Source organism: Coturnix japonica, chromosome 1 (assembly GCF_054131305.1).
Source record: "Coturnix japonica strain WE chromosome 1, WE-NBRP24, whole genome shotgun sequence".
NCBI classification, from domain to species: domain Eukaryota; kingdom Metazoa; phylum Chordata; class Aves; order Galliformes; family Phasianidae; genus Coturnix; species Coturnix japonica.
Window position 1 is genome coordinate 756,997 of NC_140663.1, and position 19,941 is coordinate 776,937.

The 19,941-nt window shown below is 45.5% G+C and overlaps 1 protein-coding gene and 1 long non-coding RNA gene across 31 annotated transcripts in view; one reads left to right on the forward strand and one right to left on the reverse strand.

The window, feature by feature from the left end:
* FBH1 (F-box DNA helicase 1) overlaps positions 1–19,903 on the reverse strand; it is a 23,158-nt gene extending 3,255 nt beyond the window's left edge. For 3 of the 30 annotated variants that reach the window (XR_014932664.1, XR_001553976.3, XM_015857607.3), the window contains exons 1-21: positions 19,816–19,903; positions 18,042–18,393; positions 17,334–17,498; positions 16,105–16,640; positions 15,067–15,197; positions 13,391–13,526; positions 12,985–13,175; positions 11,844–11,960; positions 10,303–10,397; positions 8,935–9,103; positions 8,143–8,371; positions 7,397–7,484; positions 7,179–7,265; positions 5,997–6,133; positions 5,095–5,194; positions 4,686–4,807; positions 4,286–4,361; positions 2,687–2,884; positions 2,310–2,435; positions 1,322–1,428; positions 858–986 (exon numbers count right to left, since the gene is read on the reverse strand). Coding sequence is in view for 20 of the 30 variants with exons in the window: in XM_015857607.3 (XP_015713093.2) it covers positions 858–986; positions 1,322–1,428; positions 2,310–2,435; positions 2,687–2,884; positions 4,286–4,361; positions 4,686–4,807; positions 5,095–5,194; positions 5,997–6,133; positions 7,179–7,265; positions 7,397–7,484; positions 8,143–8,371; positions 8,935–9,103; positions 10,303–10,397; positions 11,844–11,960; positions 12,985–13,175; positions 13,391–13,526; positions 15,067–15,197; positions 16,105–16,640; positions 17,334–17,498; position 18,042 (2,940 nt within the window). In the remaining 10 variants the exon portion in view is untranslated. Of the gene's footprint in view, positions 1–857; positions 987–1,321; positions 1,429–2,309; positions 2,436–2,686; positions 2,885–4,285; positions 4,362–4,685; positions 4,808–5,092; positions 5,195–5,749; positions 6,134–7,178; positions 7,266–7,396; positions 7,485–8,142; positions 8,372–8,934; positions 9,104–10,302; positions 10,398–10,621; positions 10,961–11,843; positions 11,961–12,984; positions 13,195–13,390; positions 13,527–15,066; positions 15,198–16,104; positions 16,641–17,333; positions 17,502–18,041; positions 18,394–18,483; positions 18,542–19,815 lie in introns of those variants that run through there. The other 27 variants (XR_014932731.1, XM_085511242.1, XR_014932671.1 and 24 more) reach the window with 25 other exon arrangements.
* On the forward strand, positions 895–2,412 carry LOC146762220 (uncharacterized). Its single transcript, XR_014932808.1, has 2 exons — positions 895–1,031; positions 2,275–2,412. It is a non-coding gene; the product is annotated as an uncharacterized LOC146762220 (long non-coding RNA).
* Positions 19,904–19,941: the final 38 nt, after the last annotated feature.

Sequence of the window (19,941 nt, forward strand, 5' to 3'; positions counted from 1 at the left end):
GAGTAAAGAGTGAGGCTGGAGGAATGCAGCCCGCTGCTCCCAGCTTTGAGCTCAACCCACTGGACCAGCTAAGAGCACAATGATGTGCCCAAAGTATCTCCCAACCACCTCCCATGCAAAGAAATCCACTGTGGGACAGTTTGTTTAATAGCTGCAAGCAAATGTCTGCACGCAGGTTTTCTTTGGGGAGGAAGAGGATGCATGGCCAAGCAGCTGGTGTCTCCTCTCATACACGTGTGTGGCTCTTTGCAATGATAGGAAGTGGATCCTGCTCTAATCACAGCCCATATTCCCTGCTGATGGATCAGAGCCATCTCTTATCTCCTGTCCCAGACATGGAGACCCACTGGATTTACCATGTGCTACGTGACTGCAATTTCTGGGTGAAGATCATCCCCAAAGCCATAAGGTGGAACTCAAGTCATAAATGGACCCAAAAATCAGATTGTCACCCTCTTGCTAGTTCACACAGAGCTCCTGGCAGGGGCAAGGCATGCTCTGCTCACCCCCAGGTGGATGTTTAATGGCAGAGTGAGGCAGATCCCCCAAGAGAAACTGGGGTATGACACAAGAAAAAACCCTAACCTCTCTCCACTTGAGACCACAGACTCAGGAGAGAGGTCAGGACCAAAGCGACTTGGTAGGAACTGCACCATCACCCCGAAATTATGTATTCAAGAGGTCAGAAGTAAAGGGCTGAGCCACTTGCTCCTTACTCACTGAGCACTGAAGTTATCCCCTCCCCAGGAAATAGCTCAGAATGATGACAGCCATCCAATGGCAAGAGCAGCCTGTGAAGTCTCAAGACTGAAAACCATAATCTCAAGACCAAGAAACAGTGTTTGGAAGGGACATACATGAATCAGAGGCAGCTTCTTCACAACCAGCCTAATGTCAGATGGCAATGTTTGCTGGCACCGCTGTTCAGAACAAGCAATACTGGTCTTCACAGCCTCACCCAACAGCTCCACACGAAGGAAGTGCTCCTAGGAGATGAGAAAAGCAGAACAACAACCAAATAACATTCACAGGTAGCTGAGATATGGGAACAGGTGATTTTTTGGGTTTAATAAGTTGTTTTAAGAGACCCTCTAAATGTCCTCGGAAACATTCAAGGTCAGGTTGGAGCGGGGTCTGATCAACCTGATTGAGGAGTTCCTGCTCATTGCAGGGAGGATGGATGAGATGTCTTCTCTGTTACACAGGGCTGCTTAGCCAAAATGATGGCTTTGCTTTATAGCAACATGCCACAAAGTGAAGCTATCAGAGCCCCACGTTGCCCTGCTCCAGGTTTTGAACACTTTGGAAGGATTTCACTTACCCCTGCCAATGCCAAAAGGTGCTCGAGGGACTGCGACATCAGCAAGCATTTCTTTGCACGTGTCACTGCAACATAGAGGAGGTTCCATTCATCCTCAGGATACATGCCTAGATGGAAGGAAAGATCACAAGTGTAGTCAAGGCCAGGCAGTGAGTCAGAAGCAGAGACGATGAATGAATGGCAGTCTTGATTAGGGGGCTGTGGTTTACACAAGTGACCTTCACTTCTCTCATCACCAAAGGTTCCGGCATACCCTAATCCAATTGTTTCTACATAAAGGGTGCAAACCTGGGGGAAGAAGATGGGCTGCCAACCACATCTGGTTGACCCCTGGGGTTAGCGTGATCTGCATGAAGCTACTGATGAGAACACTCTCCTTGGTGGACCAGCTCTTTGAGGAACAGCTTCTAATTTGGCTGTGTCGTCATTAATTATCCTGGGAGAAAGCTGTGGGAAGGGTCAGGTGAAGTCTTTCCTGCATGATTTTCCGTTGATACAGACCGGTGTTTAATTTCAAATGCCCATGGGATGATATTCATTGGCTTCCTGGGGTGACAACGGATATCTTGGAGATTAGAAGTCCTGCAGCAGAGTGGTAATGCATTGGAATGGGCTGCCCAGGGAGGTGGTGGAGTCACTGTCCCTGTGAGGTGCCCAAGAAATGTGAAGATGTAGCACTGAGGAAGGTGGGTTAGTGGGCATGGGGAGGATAAGCTGGCATTGGACTTAAGCTTGGTCTTCTCCAACTGCAATGATTCTATGAATTATGCGATTCTATGACATGCAGAGCAGCACAGCAAGACCATGAGGGTGCTACATGGCTCACAGCAGTGTCTATCCCAAGTGTGGACTCTCTGTGTTGCCAGAGGGAAACTACAAAATCAAATGATTTCTAGAACTGCACAAGCTTGTCAGATAAGCACCAGCATCACACTTTGTTTCCCCATTTCCAGGTCAGGATGGGTGCCACGCACAGGTATTCCCTTACCAATAATGAATTGAGGTCTTCTCTGGTTATTGCCACTGACACACGGTACGTCCACAAAGTCATCTGCAACCAGCACTGTGTCAAACTCCAGGCCTTTAGCTTGATGGACGGTGCCTATAAGGTAATCTGCAACCAGAGCACATGAAAACAAGAAGAAAGTAAAAATTATCCATGTTGCTGCCACATTAAGCAGCCCTTTGATGGCAGGCTTATTGTCCTGGATACATGGACACCCAGATATACCTTACTGTCTTACTTCCTTTCACCCTAAAAGACCGACTTCTTTCAACCTTTTTGCTGAACGAGGTGGATTCAGAACTGAAGCTGTGCTGAGAAAATACCTGAACTTGTTCCTTTATGACACAGTTTGGCTTTACCTGCCATAGCTTCTCTCAACACGTGGCTGCTCTCGATCTTCTGCACCAGCTCAGGGATCCGCTCTTTGAACTTCTCCACTATCCTAATCTTCATTTCCAGCTCTCTGTCGTCAACACGTGTCGCATAATCCTTCAAACCGATGAAGCCAGCGTTTTCTTCCCATCTTTTGATAAAGGAGTCGTTTATCACAAGGTTTGCTGAAGGGAAAGTAGCGGATGATGTGTGTCTATTTAACAGGCACGTATAATGGTGTTGGTTTTTTTTTGTGTGTGTTTTTTGGTTTTATTTCTCATCTAATTTCAGAGCAACTATTAGAGAAGGCAAGTGTGCAGCAGTGCATGGACTGCTGCTGTGGGATGCAAAGGCTCAGGACATACTCCTTGCTCTGTCACTGCTGTGATCACACAATGGCTTCAGTTGGAAGTTGCCACCTTAATGATCATAGAATTGTAGAAGAATTGGGTTGGAAGGGACCATAAAGACCATAGAATGGCTTGGGTTAGAATAGACCTTAAAGACCAAAGAATTCTAGAGTGGCTTGGGTTGGAAGAGATCTTAAAGACCACAGAATCATAGAAAAGACTGGGTTACAATGAACCTTGAAGATCATAGAATCCAATAATGACTTGGGTTGGAAGAGACCTTAAAGACCACAGAGCCATAGAAGAGGTTGGGTTAGTAGATCACAGGATCATAGAAGAGATTGGGTTGGAAGGGCCAGTGAAGACCATAGAAGTTGATGGATTTGAGGAAGGAGCAACAGGAAAACATTCACTGAGCTCACTCATTCTTATTGCTCAGGAGTTCCCAAAAAATGCTGCAAACCTTTCATCCCTGGGGTAATTTGTAAATCAAGGAGAAAAGGTTCTAAGCAATCTGAATATATTCTAATGGAACTCCAGAGCCTGGAGTAGGAACCCAGAGACAGCTTCAGGGCCCTTCCAACCTACATTATTCCCTCCTTGTACCGACATGGCAAGGAGTTTTCCCAGTAACTCATGTTCCAGAGATCAGTAACAACATGCCTATAATCATCTGCAGCAATCGCTTGTTTCTCTTTGCTCCACATATAACAATGCATACGATTTTCTGCCAACAATGCATATGGAATTCTGCAGATTTTAAACTAATGACTCATTTCCTACACGATGCCAACAGAGAAAAAGGATTGTGACAGAGGATACAATAAATGGGATTTTAAAACAACAACAGCAAAACCCAACAACAAAAACGAGTGGACTCAATGATCCTTATGGGTCCTTTCCAACTTGGGATATTCCACCACTCTATGAATCTCAAAATAGGACTGAAAACCAAAATTAGAGGGGAAAATATCCTAAACTATCTGCTTATATCAGTTAATTGGTCTCTTGGAGTCAAGATAAAGCATTGCAGAAGGATGCTGTGGAGGGCTCCATAACAGACCCCACAGTTCCTATGGGAAGTCAGTTTGCCACAGATCACTGCATGAGGAAATATGAAATAAAACAGATGGAAGCCTTCCATCACTCCAGCAAATAGAGAGACACCAGTGCTGCTGTAGGGAAGCTCACAGACAGGAGGCTGAGGATGCACTGCTTATGATCCTATGTACTCACCTTTTGCCCGTTCATCTGCTGGTAGACTGAGCTTCCAAATATCATAAATTTTGCTCAGGCCAAAACGCACAAGCCCCTATAATTAAAACAAACAAGAAACAAACAAAACAATTGGGCTTAATATATAAAATTAATGGTGCTGCCCAGTTTATTTTGCATTTCTAGCTGCAGAACACCACCTCAAATGAAATCACAGCCCACTGTATATCAGAGTGTGAAGATGAGTGACTTCTGAGGCTTCTGAAATGCCCCTGCAGATCACACATATGAACTTCTGCAGACATGCACACATTCAGAAGGAGCTGCTTACACTCAGCCACATCTATTTCAAGGTGTTGGTGCTGCTACAAGTGCTGGCAGGCTTGGGGATGTGCAAGACGTGTTGGCAATTTCCCCTTACCCCAATGATGTGTATTTTAATCTGCCTTTCTCTTCCAGCAAGCTTCGCAGCATCCTCAAACACAGTGAAATTGCTTCGTGATAGCATTGTTATCTTTCCTGCCATGCTGCCTCTCACATCACCTGCACAAAGAAACTGCCTGTTAGTGGGTAGCTAAAAAACAAAGATCCTCATAAATCAGGATTAATCCAGAGACATTTGGTTTATTATCATAGAATCATAGAATGGCCTGAGTTGAAAAGGACCACAGTGATCATCTCGTTTCAACCCCTTGCAATGTGCAGGGTGGCCAACCACCAGACCAGGCTGCCCAGAGCCACATCCAGCCTGGCCTTGAATGCATCCAGGGATGCAGGTCTGCAGCTCCTGGGCACTGAACAGAGCTGTGTGGTGCAAGGACACAACTTACCCTCTTGGTTTCCACCCACTAATGTCTTATTCCTGATGCCCTTGCAGACGTCTAGAATGGTTGCTCCAACGTAAGCTATCTCAGGACCAAATCTGAAACTCTACATGGAGAAGGAAGGAAATAGCATGAAAAGAAGAATTTGTTATAACCTACACCAGTATATACCTACTATATATGGCGTATACAATTCTCACCAAACTTCTGGATAACATTTCTCTTAGAAAAAGCACCCAAATCCCCCCAGTTATTCCAAGAAACCACTCTTCCAGCCAAGGTAATAGAAACTGTACTATGAGATGGGACTATCATGTAGGGCAAAAGATGGTTTTCAGCCTCCCCATTTCAACAGGACTCTTTCCCAGTAGGTGTATATCGTATCTGTCCTGTGGGCAGGGACTGAAGTCTCTGCTCCTGTGCCTGTGTGCTGCCCCTTGGAAAGGAACAGCAGCTGAGAACTCACACAGAAAGAAAAGACATCCTCAAAATGGGCCATTCACTAAGGTCTTATATCCCACTACCCATTTTTCAAGCCACAAGATCACTCCTGTAAGAGGCATGATAGATGTGGAGTTTGAAGTTTAATCCATGCAAGGCAAATACTCCACGGCCATGAACTTGAGAGGCCTGCATAAATTCACCACACATCCCCACTGACCTGGATTATCTTGTGTCCTCTTAACTTCCAGTTCTTTAGCCCATGGGATACCTCCAAGTAGGTCCTTAAAGAGGTCAAAGTTGGCTCCTCTGAATTCAAGGGTTGTATTCCTACTTACTGCCTTGTTTCTTCCTTCTGAAGGACGTATTCTACTCTATTTGTGATCCACCCAACGCAGACCCTCATCATGGTTTAGTGAGCATGGCAGTGATGGGTTGTTAGTGATTCTATGAACACAGGCTCTTACCTGGGTCAGGTAGTAGATATGGGTATGAGGCACTGCATAGAGGCTATTGACAGCACCTCGGAAGGAATAGATCTGCTGATGAGGGTCCCCTACAAGGATGACACCACATGTCTGTGACAGCACAATATCCACAATGGCTGCAGGAAAACAACAGAGCATTAAAAGAGGACCTGCTCATAAAGCCAAAGTGAACTGTGTCTTATCTTGTGTCTGTAGAAAGACCTCTTTCCTGACAACTTATGGTACTTAAGAAGAGGTTAACACAGCTGAAGGAGAAAGCAAGTTGTGCAAGAGCAATGAGGAGAGAACTCTATAAGCATCCTCCCTCTATTTTAGTCTGAGAGTTTTTTCCTGGGCTGGAACTGCACTGCATATGAATCCCACAAGTGTGAGTCCAGCATAAATTCACCACACATCCCCACTGATCTGGATTATCTTGTGTCCTCTTAACTTCCCGTTCTCTAGCCCATGGGATACCTCTAAGTAGATCCTTAAAGAGGTCAAAGTTGGCTCCTCTGAAGTCAGGGTTGTATTCCTACATACTGCCTTGTTTCTTCCATCTAAGAACCTGAACTTCACTGTCTCACAGTTGCTGCATTTAAGGCTGCCCCCAACCTTCACATCCCCAGTCAGCCCTTCCCAATTGGTAAGAACAAGTTCCAGCAGCACGTCTTCTTCTTGGCTCCTCCACCACCTACACTGTTTATCTAACAAATATCAGGATGATTGAAGTTCCCCAGAAGAACCAGTGCCTGGGATTTTGAGCCTACTTCCAGCTGTCTGTAGAAGGCCTGACCAACCTCCTCCTCCTCCTCATCAGGTAGCCTGTAGTATGCACCCACAACAGGAGCACCCATATTGCTTAATTCTCATCCTTAAGCTCTCCACTCATTCATCATTCACCCCTAGACAAAGCTAAATCCTCCAGGTTCAGGTCTCCAAAGAATGCAAGTGGGAGATGGTCTGATAAAGCCTTTGAGCTGATTTAACAGCTGCTGAAAAGACCTAGCCATCTTCTGCCCCTCTTCCTGTGTTCTTCAGCACACAATTCAGTCCACTTTGATCTCCTTACAGAACCTACTCAACACGCTTTGCAACAGAGAGCTATTCCTCACACACCCCTGGCAAAGAAAGCCAACAGGAAGGTTGACCTGGGAAGGCTGCAGATATTTTCCCACTCACCTGGCGTGCAGTCCTGTGCTTCATCAACAAAAATGGCATCGTATCCTGAAAGCTGAGGCTTACTGAGCTGCCAGAGTTTCAAATACCCTGAGAAAAAGAGAAAGGGTCATTTGCTTGTCTTGATCTCTTAAGAATAGCAGCTTCCAACCCTACCATTTGCTTGGAAGTTGCATGACTGCTAACTGCCTGAAGGCTATTTGACATCTATACTCTCTTACCATCACAGGTGATCTTGTATTTCCTCTCTACATCTCCATCCAGATTCTTCATGTTGCGCCAAATCTCTTTTGCCTCTTCCACATTGATCTAGAAAAAGAAAACAGAAGGGTCTGGAGAGACTGTTTTGAGCAGAGAAAGAGTTGAGGCACAGTAGAACTCAAAATGGTAGAGTGGCTGGTAAAAGCCAATCATGTGCTTGCAGTATTTAAATGCAATATTCCTTCTAATTTCCTTTCCTCTTTCCAGAGGATTTCTGAATTGAACTGCAGATTGGAGTTCTGCCATCTGGGATGGATCTGATCACAAATGATCAGTTCAGAGCAGAAAGGTTTCTCTTCACAACTCCAGCCCATTGTCTGCAACGTCAGACCTTTAAGGGTTGCTGATATATGTTTGTAGTCCAGATTAGAATGTTTGGGTTTGGCTTTGCCTATTGAAACGAAAAATGAAACGTTTCTTGTGTTCACACAGAATATCATGAATACAAATGCATGCCAGTCTCTTTTTCCCTTGTAGGGAAGAAACATTTGCAATGAGCAGCAAGAGATGTCAATCTACTCTCTAGAGGCGAGCTATACAAGCAATCAGACTCCAGTTCCTTTGGATTTGGCACTAGAGGAAAAACACTTTTTGACAGTCAGTTCTGAAGCGTGGAAGCTTGTGAACACAATGAGATATGGGATGACTACAGCCCTTGTAGAAGTATTCCCAGTAGCCCAACTCTTCTTTCAACACAGCTACTCACTCTCTTTTCTTTTGGGCTGACAAGTTTTCTCTCTCCATGGGTGTTTTTGAACCAAACAGGTGAGTGCTCTTCACAGATCTCTTCATCTGAAGAGGCAAAAAAGTTTTCAAGGGTCTGTGAGACCGTTTTCCCTCTGATGAAGATAGATTGTCCCTCACGGTTTTGGATAAGAAAACTCACAGAGTATGCCGAGAGCTTCGAGAAGTTCAGTTTGCCTTTCTCTTTATATCTGTGCCACAAAAATTAAGAGTGTGAGGTGAGAAAATTAAGCCAGAAAGTGGGAAAATCCATTCTCAGTGGCTTTCTATCTCCCTGTGAAGTGCTCTTTGGCTACAAACATAAGCAGGATGAACAGCCTCAAAACAGCTATGGGACTGATAAGGAAATCTGTTTCCTCAGGCTCATATGGGTGCTAACATATCCAACCTGAAAGACTTTGAAACAGTAAATCACAGTAAATTTTTATGCAGAGGGTGGTGATGCACTGGTAGATGTTGCCCAAGGAGGCTGTGGATGCCCCATCCCTGCAGGCATTAAAGGCCAGGCTGGATGTGGCTCTGGGCAGCCTGGTCTGGTGGTTGGTGACCCTGCACATAGCAGGGGATTGGAACTGGATGATCACTGTGGTCCTTTTCAACCCAGGCCATTCTATGACTCTATGAATCAGTCTGACTTGAAGCGGGTGAAAAAAATCAACTGTCTTCCCAACTACTTTGGGCCTTCTTGAGTTCAGATCTTCCTTTCCTGCCACCTCTTCCCTTTTCCCATAGTGAATCAAAAATTCCCACTCACTGTTTGCCGATGCTTCCAAACGCTAAGGAATGAAAAGTCTTGCATGTAACATTCCTGGGGAAGACGAGCCTGCCCCTCTCTGCAACAGCTTTATTAAACGTCACATAGAGGAAACTGAGGTCAGCAAACTTCTCCGCATACTTCACCAGCGTTGAGGTCTTTCCTGTACCTGAAGAATAGTTACCCAGAAGTTATCTATTGTCAAGAATGAATGAACCTGAACGCCTTCTGTTAGCATTACAGAGTAGACAGTACAGGGTAGATAATAGCAGGACAAGGGGAAATGGTTTTAGAGTTGAAGGAAGGAAGATTTAGATTGGATGTGAGGGGGATGTTGTTGACAGAGAGAGTGATGAGGTGCTGGAACAGCTGCCCAGAGAGGCTGTGGATGCCCCATCCATCTCTGAAGGTGTTCAAGGCCAGGTTGGATGGGGCCCTGGGCAGGCTGGGCTGGTATTAAATGTGGAGGTTGGTGGCCCTGCCTGTGGTAGGGGGGCTGGAGCTTCATGATCCTTGAGGTCCCTTCCAACCCAGACCATTCTACAGTTTTATGATTACCTTCCTGTACTAACCACACAGCAGGGCCATTTGCAGCTAATGGGGATTTATACACTGACTCAAATGAAATCAGAAGCCACAGAGCAGGTTAGTGTTAAAAAATTACACTCTGCAGCCCTAAAGCTCTGAAAAATAATCATTTTTGCCTTCCAGTATTCTAGAAGCCTGAGCACACACAGAGATACTGGTTCCCCTGAGAGGCAGCTTGGCAAATGAAACGTAAAAACTGCTCTTTTGAATGATTCATGAGTTCCTATGAATGATGCTGCCCAGATCATGAAAGGAATGGTACCAAAGCGTATTTCATCCATGTTTTGCACATGAATGTGACACTGATATTCCGCTGAACCCCCTAGAGTAAAGTCTGAGGCTTCCGAGACCTTCTACATGCAACACAGATGCAGAACAATAAAGCTTTTCTGCTGCAGCATCATTACATTAACCTAACAGATGCTCTGGCAACGATCCTCATCCACACATTTGGAGAAGGGTAACAAGGTTTGTCAGGCTCTTTTTCCATTCCCTCTGGTTGTGGTTATGTGTAACCTGTCAAGAGCTGGTGAACAACCCCATTTTTGTCATTCAGACACAGAGATGTTGTACAGACACACAGACTGGCACAGCGTGTTCCTTGGCAGACAACATCCACCAGCTCTGAGCCTCCATAAAGGAAAACCCTCCGCAAGTGAAAGGAGATGATTTATTTTTCCCCCTCACCTTTTAAATAGGTTTCCTTGGTTTTATACAATGTCCCTTTCCAGAACAGAGAGTGAAAGCAGAAGATCTCTTGGTTTGCGTTGCTGCTCTTACCTGCAAATGCCATAATTTTCACTATTTGACCACGCTCGATTTTGTGATTCAAAATCCTTTGCTGTTCATGGGTCAGTTTCACTTCGGACAAACTACTAAGAAAAAGAAGAAAAAAACAAAACAAACAACCCTAAATAATTAAATGGAACTAGGAAGAAACATTCTCCCACATAAATAAATCTCATAGCAGAAGGAAACCCACAAATGATTTATCCCATCCTATAAGCAGCGGGTTGGCACTGGAGCAAGCTGGTCATTGCACAAAAAGGCAGCACCCTCCACAGAATAAGACTGGAGAGAGGAAAAACAAATAATATACCTTGCAAAAGGTTATATGGGGAAACATCTTCACTCAGCCATGCTTCCTTGGCTTAGGCTCTTTGAAAGCAAACAGCATCTTAGAGTTGGAAGTGCCTCCTTGCTTCTGAGAGCACGTATCTTAAATTGCTCTCAGATTCCTCAGTGCAGGACATCAATTACCTCCGCCTCACACGGGAGCTGAGAGCTGTGATTAACGTTCAGCCCTTCCTGCTGGAGTGCAGTTGTTTTATTCATAAAGGTCTGAAATTTGTCATCAGCCCACAGCGTGAACCAGCTCTGCTCCCCCACAGGATGTGGAAAGGTATAAAGGCTTCTCCAGATATCCCTGACATTTCAGCACCTGGCTGCTTTCAAGATTCATTTTCTATTAAAGAAGTAAATTTCAGCTTAGAAAAAAATATGCTTAAAAAGGAAGGCACAGAACAAAAGGTCTGGGAAACCAAGAAGCAATTAAACCCATCACTTGCTTGCTTTCAATTCTGTTCCCATTATGGTCTCTATCAGCGTCGTACAATAGACCACAAGTGATTTTATTGCATTTATCTTTTCTAGACCTCTGTAAAGGATGAAAGCATTACTGTGGATGAGGACAAGGAGGCCAAGTGACTCAGCCCAACAGAAGGGGAATCAAGCCTAGCTCTCTAAAGGCCACAAAAGTATTTTACCCTTAACTGCCCTTCCTTTCTAGGAAGGGAGCTACCTTCTAGTGACAATTCACAGTAACTGTATGTATAACAGTTAATAAATAACAGTTACCAAACAGGATTCAGGAAGAAGGAGCTGAATTAACGTCCTGTATTCATAGATGAACCTCTACATCACTTGCACTACAGTATAATTACCATTAATTACCATATAATTACCATGCCAGCCCTCATTTTGGATGGCTGCAACCTGCACTTCTAATGGGACATTACTGTTAAAATTAAACCAGCATAAACCAGTATATTTAGGAGTGATTTAGGCCCTGCAATATTTCAGCAGCCATCACTGTGTTCTGCCAACACACAGAGCAAAGACTTCTGAATTCAGTTAACCTTGTTTTTACATATTTAAGCTTTTCCCCTGAGAATTCAGGCAGAAGGTGACAAGGAGCAGAATAAGGTTTTGTGGTAATCCTTATGAATCTTGGAGTCTTGTCAACCAGGCTTTGCTATGAGATGTTTGTTCTGCATCCAGGGCTCACTGCACAATGCCTGGATCACCTCTAGTGCCATTACCTGGACCAGAAATCCTGCCTGCAGCGTGAAGATGGCGTTCCCTCTTCTACCACCTGTGGTGCAGTCACAGAAGCATTTTCCATCAGATACAAGCAATAGAAAATATTGTAATGGATCCTGGAAGGAAGGAAAAGAGGGAATCTATCATTAAGGAATCATCAATAAACTTCTGCAGCCACCTGAAAGACAGCAACATCTTGAATGCTTTGAGTTGTAAGGAGTTATACCATGAAAAGTGACCATAAAAGCACCACGGGGGCAGCTCTGTCTGTGGCCTCAGCTTTATTTCTGCTGTGAGTTTGCAAATTTTGTGTCTGCCATGCAAACATGATCTGGGATCAGAGTCCAAAGGTCCCTTGGGGGCAGATAGAGACAGAATCTGGGGTTAGTTTGGCCCTCTAAAGTGAATTAGTTCCAGTAACTGCCTTAAAGTGATATCACAGAAGTGTGTTAGCCCTGACAGTGCTTCACAGTGCTTTGTTAGTGCAAAGAGAGAAGCAAAGCAACGCCATGGCTATAAATTAACTGCATGTTCAGACTCAATGGCTGCTCTAAGAACCGTAAATAGGCACAAGACAGTTCCTAGGGGGCTATTTAAACACCTATGGGCTAAACCATTAATCTCATGTGGTTTGAAGAGACAGTGGCAGAATAAAGGTAGTCATTCATATTTCTGCTCACCTGTTCTAAGGAGATGGGACAAGGGTGACTGTGACCGCATGTGAATGACACCCTCTGTCTGCCACATCTTCAGCAGACTTCTACTCAAGTTAATTATCTTAGCCAGCAATTAGCTGTCACTGACAGGCCAAACAAGCATCTTGACCTCCCTGATTGGTAGCATGAGCAGATGGCCCATGGGTTAACAAAGGATGAATTCCTCTTTTGTGTTCAGCCTTGAAGATAGCAGCTTACAAAACTGCCTTCTTTCTGGTTACTGGGTTGTTTTCCAGTGCAGCTCCTTTCGTCTTCCTATATGAATGTGGCCTCTCAATCCTTACTTCATCCTCAGTGCTCCTGAGAAACTACATGCACCAAGGATCTACAGAGCCCCAGCCAACAGGAACAGAACTGCCCATGAACACTGGTTTGTATATTACACATTGCCACGTCTTGAATGGGCAATTTCTCCATTCCTTACCTGTTAGTGATGGCGATGTTCTTCTCCCTCATGGCATACAGCAGTGTGGCAATGCAGTATAGTGTCTCAGTCACATCCACAATGGAGAGGGAAGAGCAGGGTCTCTGCAGACATGCCATCAGCTTTTGGATGTCACGGACACCATCAGAGAAAAGCACCATAGCTGTGATGATGGCCCACATGTTCTCAGGCTGGGAACAAGAAGGAAGGCTGAACAAAAAGCTTTGAGTCTTTAATCAAAGTGGAACAATCCCAATATCACAATGAACAGTTAAATTCTATTCCATCCCCCTGAACATTACAGAGTAAAGCTTCAAATGGAGAACTTCTAGAGGTGGGAGGGCGCATCTAACCTTAAAGCACCAACAACTGTGGGGTGAAGGAGAAGAATGACCATTCAACCTACCCCTGTCTTGCTCTGTAAGTGTGGCAGTTTGTTTGCGATGCAGACTTCAGCCCTTGAGAAGAGGTGGTGACACTTCAAACACTGGAGGACTGCACTGGGATCTACGTGCCTGCTGGTGGGAATGGCGGAGACACACCTGCACAGAAGGGGAACAAGCATTTATAAATAAGCTTTATCAAGTAAGCACATCAAAAAGCACCCACATCCCTTGGTGAATCCATGCAGGCTTCTCCTGATGACCTTCTTGGCCATCACGCCTGGAAATCACAGAATCATAGAATCACAGAATGGCTTGGGTTGGAAGGGACCTCAAGGATCATCAAGCTCCCCACCACCAGCTTCCCCATCTCATCCAGCAGTGAGCTTGTGTTTTCCCCACTCTTTATTCTGTTACCAATGTACTCACAGAAATTCTTCTTGTCTTGACATCCCTGACCAGATTCAATTACAACTGGGCTTTGGCTTTCCTAATCTCACTCTGGAAGCTTGGATAATGTCTTCCTCTTGCCCTCACGCTACCCAGCCCTGTTTCCATGTTCTATGTACTTCTTTTTTGACATTTGCATGTGGCCAGTTATTACTTGTTCATCCATATATGCTTCCTGGTATTCGTGCACATCTTCCTATCCATTGGAATGGGCCTTGAGCTTGGAGGAGGTTCTCTTTGAGTATTAACCAGCTTTCCTGGGACCTTCCTCCTTCTAGGGCCTTATCTCATGGGTTCTTCCAAGCAGATCTTTGAAGAGGCCAAAGTCTGCTCTTCTGAAGTCCAAGAGTTTCATCGTCACTTTCCTTCAATGCCAGGGCTAAGCCCAACTCCCTAAACACAGCATCTTTTTTAGCATCTTGTGCTGTCTCACAAACCAAGATGATATGCTGAGGAACACCTGCTATCCTTTTGGATACCCCTGGGCATCAAGCAATGCAGGATTTGAATGAACCATACAATCACAGAATTGACTGAGTTGGAAGGAGTCTTTAAAGGTCACATAGTCCAGCTCCCCTGCAATGAACAGAGACACCTACAACTAAGAAACTCGGATTTCCAACCCGTTTTTGTGCCTGAAGCCACATAGCCAAGCACTTGCCAGTTCTGTTGCATTGGATGTGCATGTAAATACTTCACTGCAGCAAGCTGTTAGTCTGCAAGTTCCTTCTCACAGTCTCAAACCCTCCTTCCAGAAGATAGATCCATGTTGCTTTTAAATCCAATTTGACTCTTCTTGTACTATTTAACTGCCTTTCAAAATTGGTCTCTAGACTACAGATATCTGAACACAACACTTGCTTGTATCAAGGACCCAAACTTGGGCTCACTGCTGAGCTCTGGCAGATAGCCAGTAGCACTCCAAGAAAAAAACAAGTCTCTCAGGAGATGGGAGGGACCAAGAAGAGGAGCACAAATACTTGAATTTTAGCTAAAACAAGGATACGCTGAGCCTCTTTAAGACCTTGGATGATCCAGGAGATGGAAAAGCAATAGTGAAATGACAGACTGCAAAATATAAGTGGAAGGGACACTGAAAGAGATGATTAAGTGGAGTCTCACTCACTCCAGTATGGTCACCCTGCAGGAAGCAGCACCATTTATCTAGCAGTTCATTGGGATGAAATGGGGGAAGACCCGAAGCAATGGAGGTTTAAGATATACAGGTAGAGTGCTGAAACTGACTCACCTGATGAGCCCCAAGATACATTCTTTACTTTGATCTGTTATGGCAAAATCCTGCAAGACCCGTTCAACCCTGTGCAGAGCCATATCTTCCTTCAACAGGTACTGATGGTACAGCTTCTTCCAAGGGATGAACTGCAATGTGAAACATACACCATCATCTTTCACCTCAGAGTACGGGACAATAGACTTCTACCAGCAATGAGCTAATCATCATGATTTGCAAAGAAGACAAGGAGTTCAAACAGTCCCTGGAGCTTGATGGAAACAGGTACCAAGCATGAGACAGGGAAGAAAAGAGGAAAGAGAGAAGGACCTGTTCCTCATAGCCTGACAACAAAAGGCTGCTCTTTCTAGAGCGATGAGAACAGGATGACATTGGTGTGGCTTCAAATGTCCAAGTGTTAAAGGAGTGAGTGTGTTTTCAGCTTTATTGTACAGATCTGCTCAGAGAGGTGTTTGAGCACTTTAAATCCATGTGCTTATGAAGCCCTGCCCTCCTATATCCTGCTGCTTAGACTGATCTAAAGTTGATCAACAGTGGGTTTACAACTGTTTGCACTGTGAGGGCCTTGACCATAGGTGAACCAAGCTCTGTATAAACAGAATTAAAGGTCCTTCTCTTAAAATTAACCTACAGCAGACAACACATGCAGGCAGACATGCACACAGTGATATAAAAGGATTTGGCCCAGTCCTGTAGCCTGGGTTTCCTGCACGATCATAGTTGAGGGGGAAAAAAAGTGCAAGGAAAGGAGTGAAAGGAGATTTGGTGGAGTGTTATAGGATGTTTTTTTCCATGTATGGGAAGAATGCATCAAATAAAGTTACCCTAGTATTGAAGCTGTCATCTGAGGAGGTATTCACCATGGTCATGAATGCCAAAAATATATAGTAAGAAAGGATGCGGGCACTAGGGAATAATCAAGGGATTTAAAGGTACAAAGAAAGACAGAGATGCTCCTACTGCAACCACAAGACTGAGAAGGAGCAGAGGAGTAAGAGAAGGCCAGGCTCAAATTGATATCACAGCAGTCCTTACCCGTGGGTCACCAACAATAATCCTCCAGCGGTGGCACACCAGGCTCAGGCTTTGAAACAGATCAGTCACTGGTAGGAAAGCAAAGATGATCCTCAGGACTTCATCAGGCAAGTCTTCAATGCTTCCCTGAGGTACTTCCCAGTTCCGAGTCCCCAGGAGCCCATAGTGTGCATCAGGGACTGGCTCGATTTCTATTTCATCATCAAGCTCTTGCTTGATTTGAGTGTCCTCAGGATGAACCACAACTGCCTTCTTTTCAGGTTCACCCCACAGATCATTCTCTATCTGAAGTCTGCCTGGAGCTGTAGAGGACAGGGGCCATTTTCTTGAGTTTCCCATGTACTCATCCTCTAGAAATGAGGAGGAATCATCACTTGTCTCCAACACATTGGAGATGCTACTTTCATCATCTTCAGCGAAGAAAGGATCCAGCAGCTCTTCCTTGACGCTTATGTTCTTAGATGTTCTACCAGCAACTGTCTGCTGTGTCTGAGAGATCTTAAAGTAATCCGTGATGTTCTTCTGCTGCCCTTGGGCTAAGGAAAGAGGAAAAGCATCAGTGAAGTCAAGAGAAACAGCAGAAAGCACATTGCTCCTGTCTGAGCTAACAAGGAGACCCAAGGTTGCGTTTGGCAGTAGCTTCAAGGTTTGATTCCCGCGCTGCACCATGAGAAGATCACAGCACCAAACCTGTATCAGGTTGCCCCAACTGCAGGCTAAATGAGATGGACTCTTTTAGGAAGATAAACAGCCATTTCCTGCCAAGCACTTCCTGGTTGCAGTGTTAGACCATAAACAAAACTGAAACTTGGCAAAAGACTGCTCCCAGCCTCTCCCTTTTCTGATCCACAGAGCTCATTAATATAACTCATTGGCACCAAGAGTGCACTAGGACCATTCTGTCCTGCTCCTGGTCTGCAACACATCCTGATGCTTAGCTAAGAGGAAATTTTGGAGCAAAAAGAAAATGAATCACAAGCTGATTTTAACATATTTCATTCCTGGATGTTTGTGAAAGTAAAACTTAAAGAGGTCTCATTCACAAGGCACTAAGAAAAGGGAAATAAAAAAAGCCATTTAAGTCCTACTGAGTCCCATCTGAGCTCACTTTGCCTGACATTTCATTCCCCTCCAACAGCACAAGTTCAAGGATGGATGACCCAAACCCATTTTGTTCTGTTGCAGTTTTTCTCCCCTAAATCCCTCAGGCTCCAAAGCAAACATTGTACCTCTTGGTTGCCTCCTTGTTCTATGGGTGGGTTGGAGGCCCCTGTTGACATCTCCTCTGCTTCTCCTTTGATTCAATGGTTGTGTCAGGGAGGATAAACCTTCAGTGCTCCTACTGAGAGCTTCACAGTCATCAGCTGTAAGGTGCATTTTCTTAAATCGCTTCACTGCTTTGCCAAAATGCAAAAACAAATAAAGCAAAAAAAAAAAGAGAACTTAGTAACCAGTAATTTGGCACATGCAGACACAGAAATTTCATCTCACAAGTGGAACAGTGCAGTCCCAGTGTTCTGGTCTGGAGCTTCTCTAAATAGCTCCCAGTAGGAGCTTTTACAGCTTAGAATCATAGAACTGCAGGGGTTGGAAGGGACCTTTGGAGCCCACCCAGTCCAACCCCCTGTGCTAAAACGCCCTGATGCAATGTAATATCTGGATGATGCCCCTGCAACAGTGACCTTGCTCCAAGTCACCATCCCGTGGTGTCTGACACTCAGGATAAAACAGGGCAATGTAAAACTAGAACCTATGTACATCTTGTGTACGCTGAGGAATCAAATGCACGCAGCTGTGTAAAGGCAAAGCGTCATTAGGAGAATGCCAAGGGACCCTGAGCACTGCAAATGACTGAGGCAGAAAGCAGCGACTAAGAACAGGTAGGAAGCCAAGCACAACCATCCAAAGAGCTGGGTGCTTTTTAAAGAACATCTTACTGGAAATATGCAGGAAGGCTTCTCCTCTTCAAGCAGAGCCGGCAGCAGAAGTCATATAAAGAAAGTAACTCGCACTGACGTTGGACACACCGAAGCTTCCTCCTGGTATGAGAATTATCAGTAAAAGAGCATCTTATCACTACTCCGTGCCGCAGAACATATGCTTCTCTGGCATATCTGTGGCAGCCAGGAGGGTGAGAGGCTGCAGGATCCAGGGATCAGCTCATTTTGCTTGCAGCATTTCCTCTTTTTCATCCACGTCAGTTCTGTGGGGCAGGACTCGGAGTGTCTGTGGAGTTCCTTGTTCCTCACATTGGGGCAGGCAGGCAGGAAAACAGCAAAGTGAGGCAGGCTGTGAGCAAAGGAGGTGGGTGTTAAAAAAAAAATATGCCCTTTCTCACTTGATATCAGAAATGTTAAACAGCTCCAATTGTTGGAGTACCTCAATTCTCTTAAGCATGAGGTTGTGGTGAATGTCAGAGCTGGGGAACCAGCTTCATCTGGGGACAGCTAAAGGTGTCACGAGAGATATGAAGCAGGATGGGGACACCCCTATTGCTAAAGGCCTCATTAATAACCCTCCACCCCACTGTCAATGAACCCATTGCCAAGGACACCCCCACAACCAAGGGGTCCATGACCAAGGACCCCCCTCTATGGCCAAGATACTCATTGCCGAAGGCTCTCCTGTTGCCAAAGGATATATTCCAAAGCATCCTCACTACTGCTAAGGGCCCCCTACTACTAAGGGCCCCCCTTCCTTATCAAGAGCCTCCTCTCATTGCCAAAAGATCCATCATCAAGGGTTCCACTACTGCTAAGGGACATTCCCTTACCAAGGGACCCTCTTACAGCCATGGGACCCATTGCCAATATCACTCCTATTTCCAAAGACTCCCTTCTGTTGCCAAGAGATCCATTTCCAAAGGATTCCCCCATTACAAAGAGATGCACAACCAAGCGTCCTCCCTACAGCTAAGCCCCCCTCCCATTACCTAGAAACCCCCTTATTTCCAAGGGGGGGTGTTTAATGACCAAGGTCCCCCCTATAGCAAAAGGACCCACTGCCTATTACTCAACCCTTATCTAAACTAAGGGAGTTCCTAATCGCTATCTAACCCCTGCCAACATTGTCAAGGGACCCCTCTTTTTCCCAAGGATCCTTATTATTTAGGTCCCCCCTTCATTGCCAAGGGATCCCCCCATCTCCATAGGATCCATTACCAAAGGGATCCCCTGACTACCACAAAACCCCCCCATAGATCCCCCTAAATTCCCAAGGGACCCATTAACAAACCCACCCCCCTTCATTACTAGGGACCCTCATGTCTCAGCCCCCCCCCCCATCTCCATAGGACCCATTACCAAAGCGATCCCCTGACTACCACAAACCCCCCCCATAGATCCCCCTAAATTCCCAAGGGACCCATTAACAAGCCCCACCCCTCATTGCTAGGGACCCTCATAGCTCAGCCCCCCCCCCATCTCCATAGGACCCATTACCAAAGGGATCCCCTTACTACCACAGAACCCCCCATAGATCCCCCTAAATTCCCAAGGGACCCATTAACAACCCCCCCCTCATTGCTAGGGACCTTCATGTCTCAGCCCCCCCCATCTCCAAAGGACCCATTACCAAAGGGATCCCCTCACTACCACAGAACCCCCCCATAGACCCCCCTATATTCCCAAGGGACCCATTAACAACCCCCCCCCCACCCTAAGGGACCGTCATATCTCAGCCCCCCCCCCCCATCTCCATAGGTCTCATTACCCCCCTCCATGATTAAGGTCCGTTGCTCTGTTCCTCCCCCTGGTTACTAAGGGGAAGCGTCCGCCATGACACCCACTCCACTTCCGGCTCTCTCAACACCGCCTCCTCGCTCCTCCGAACCAATCA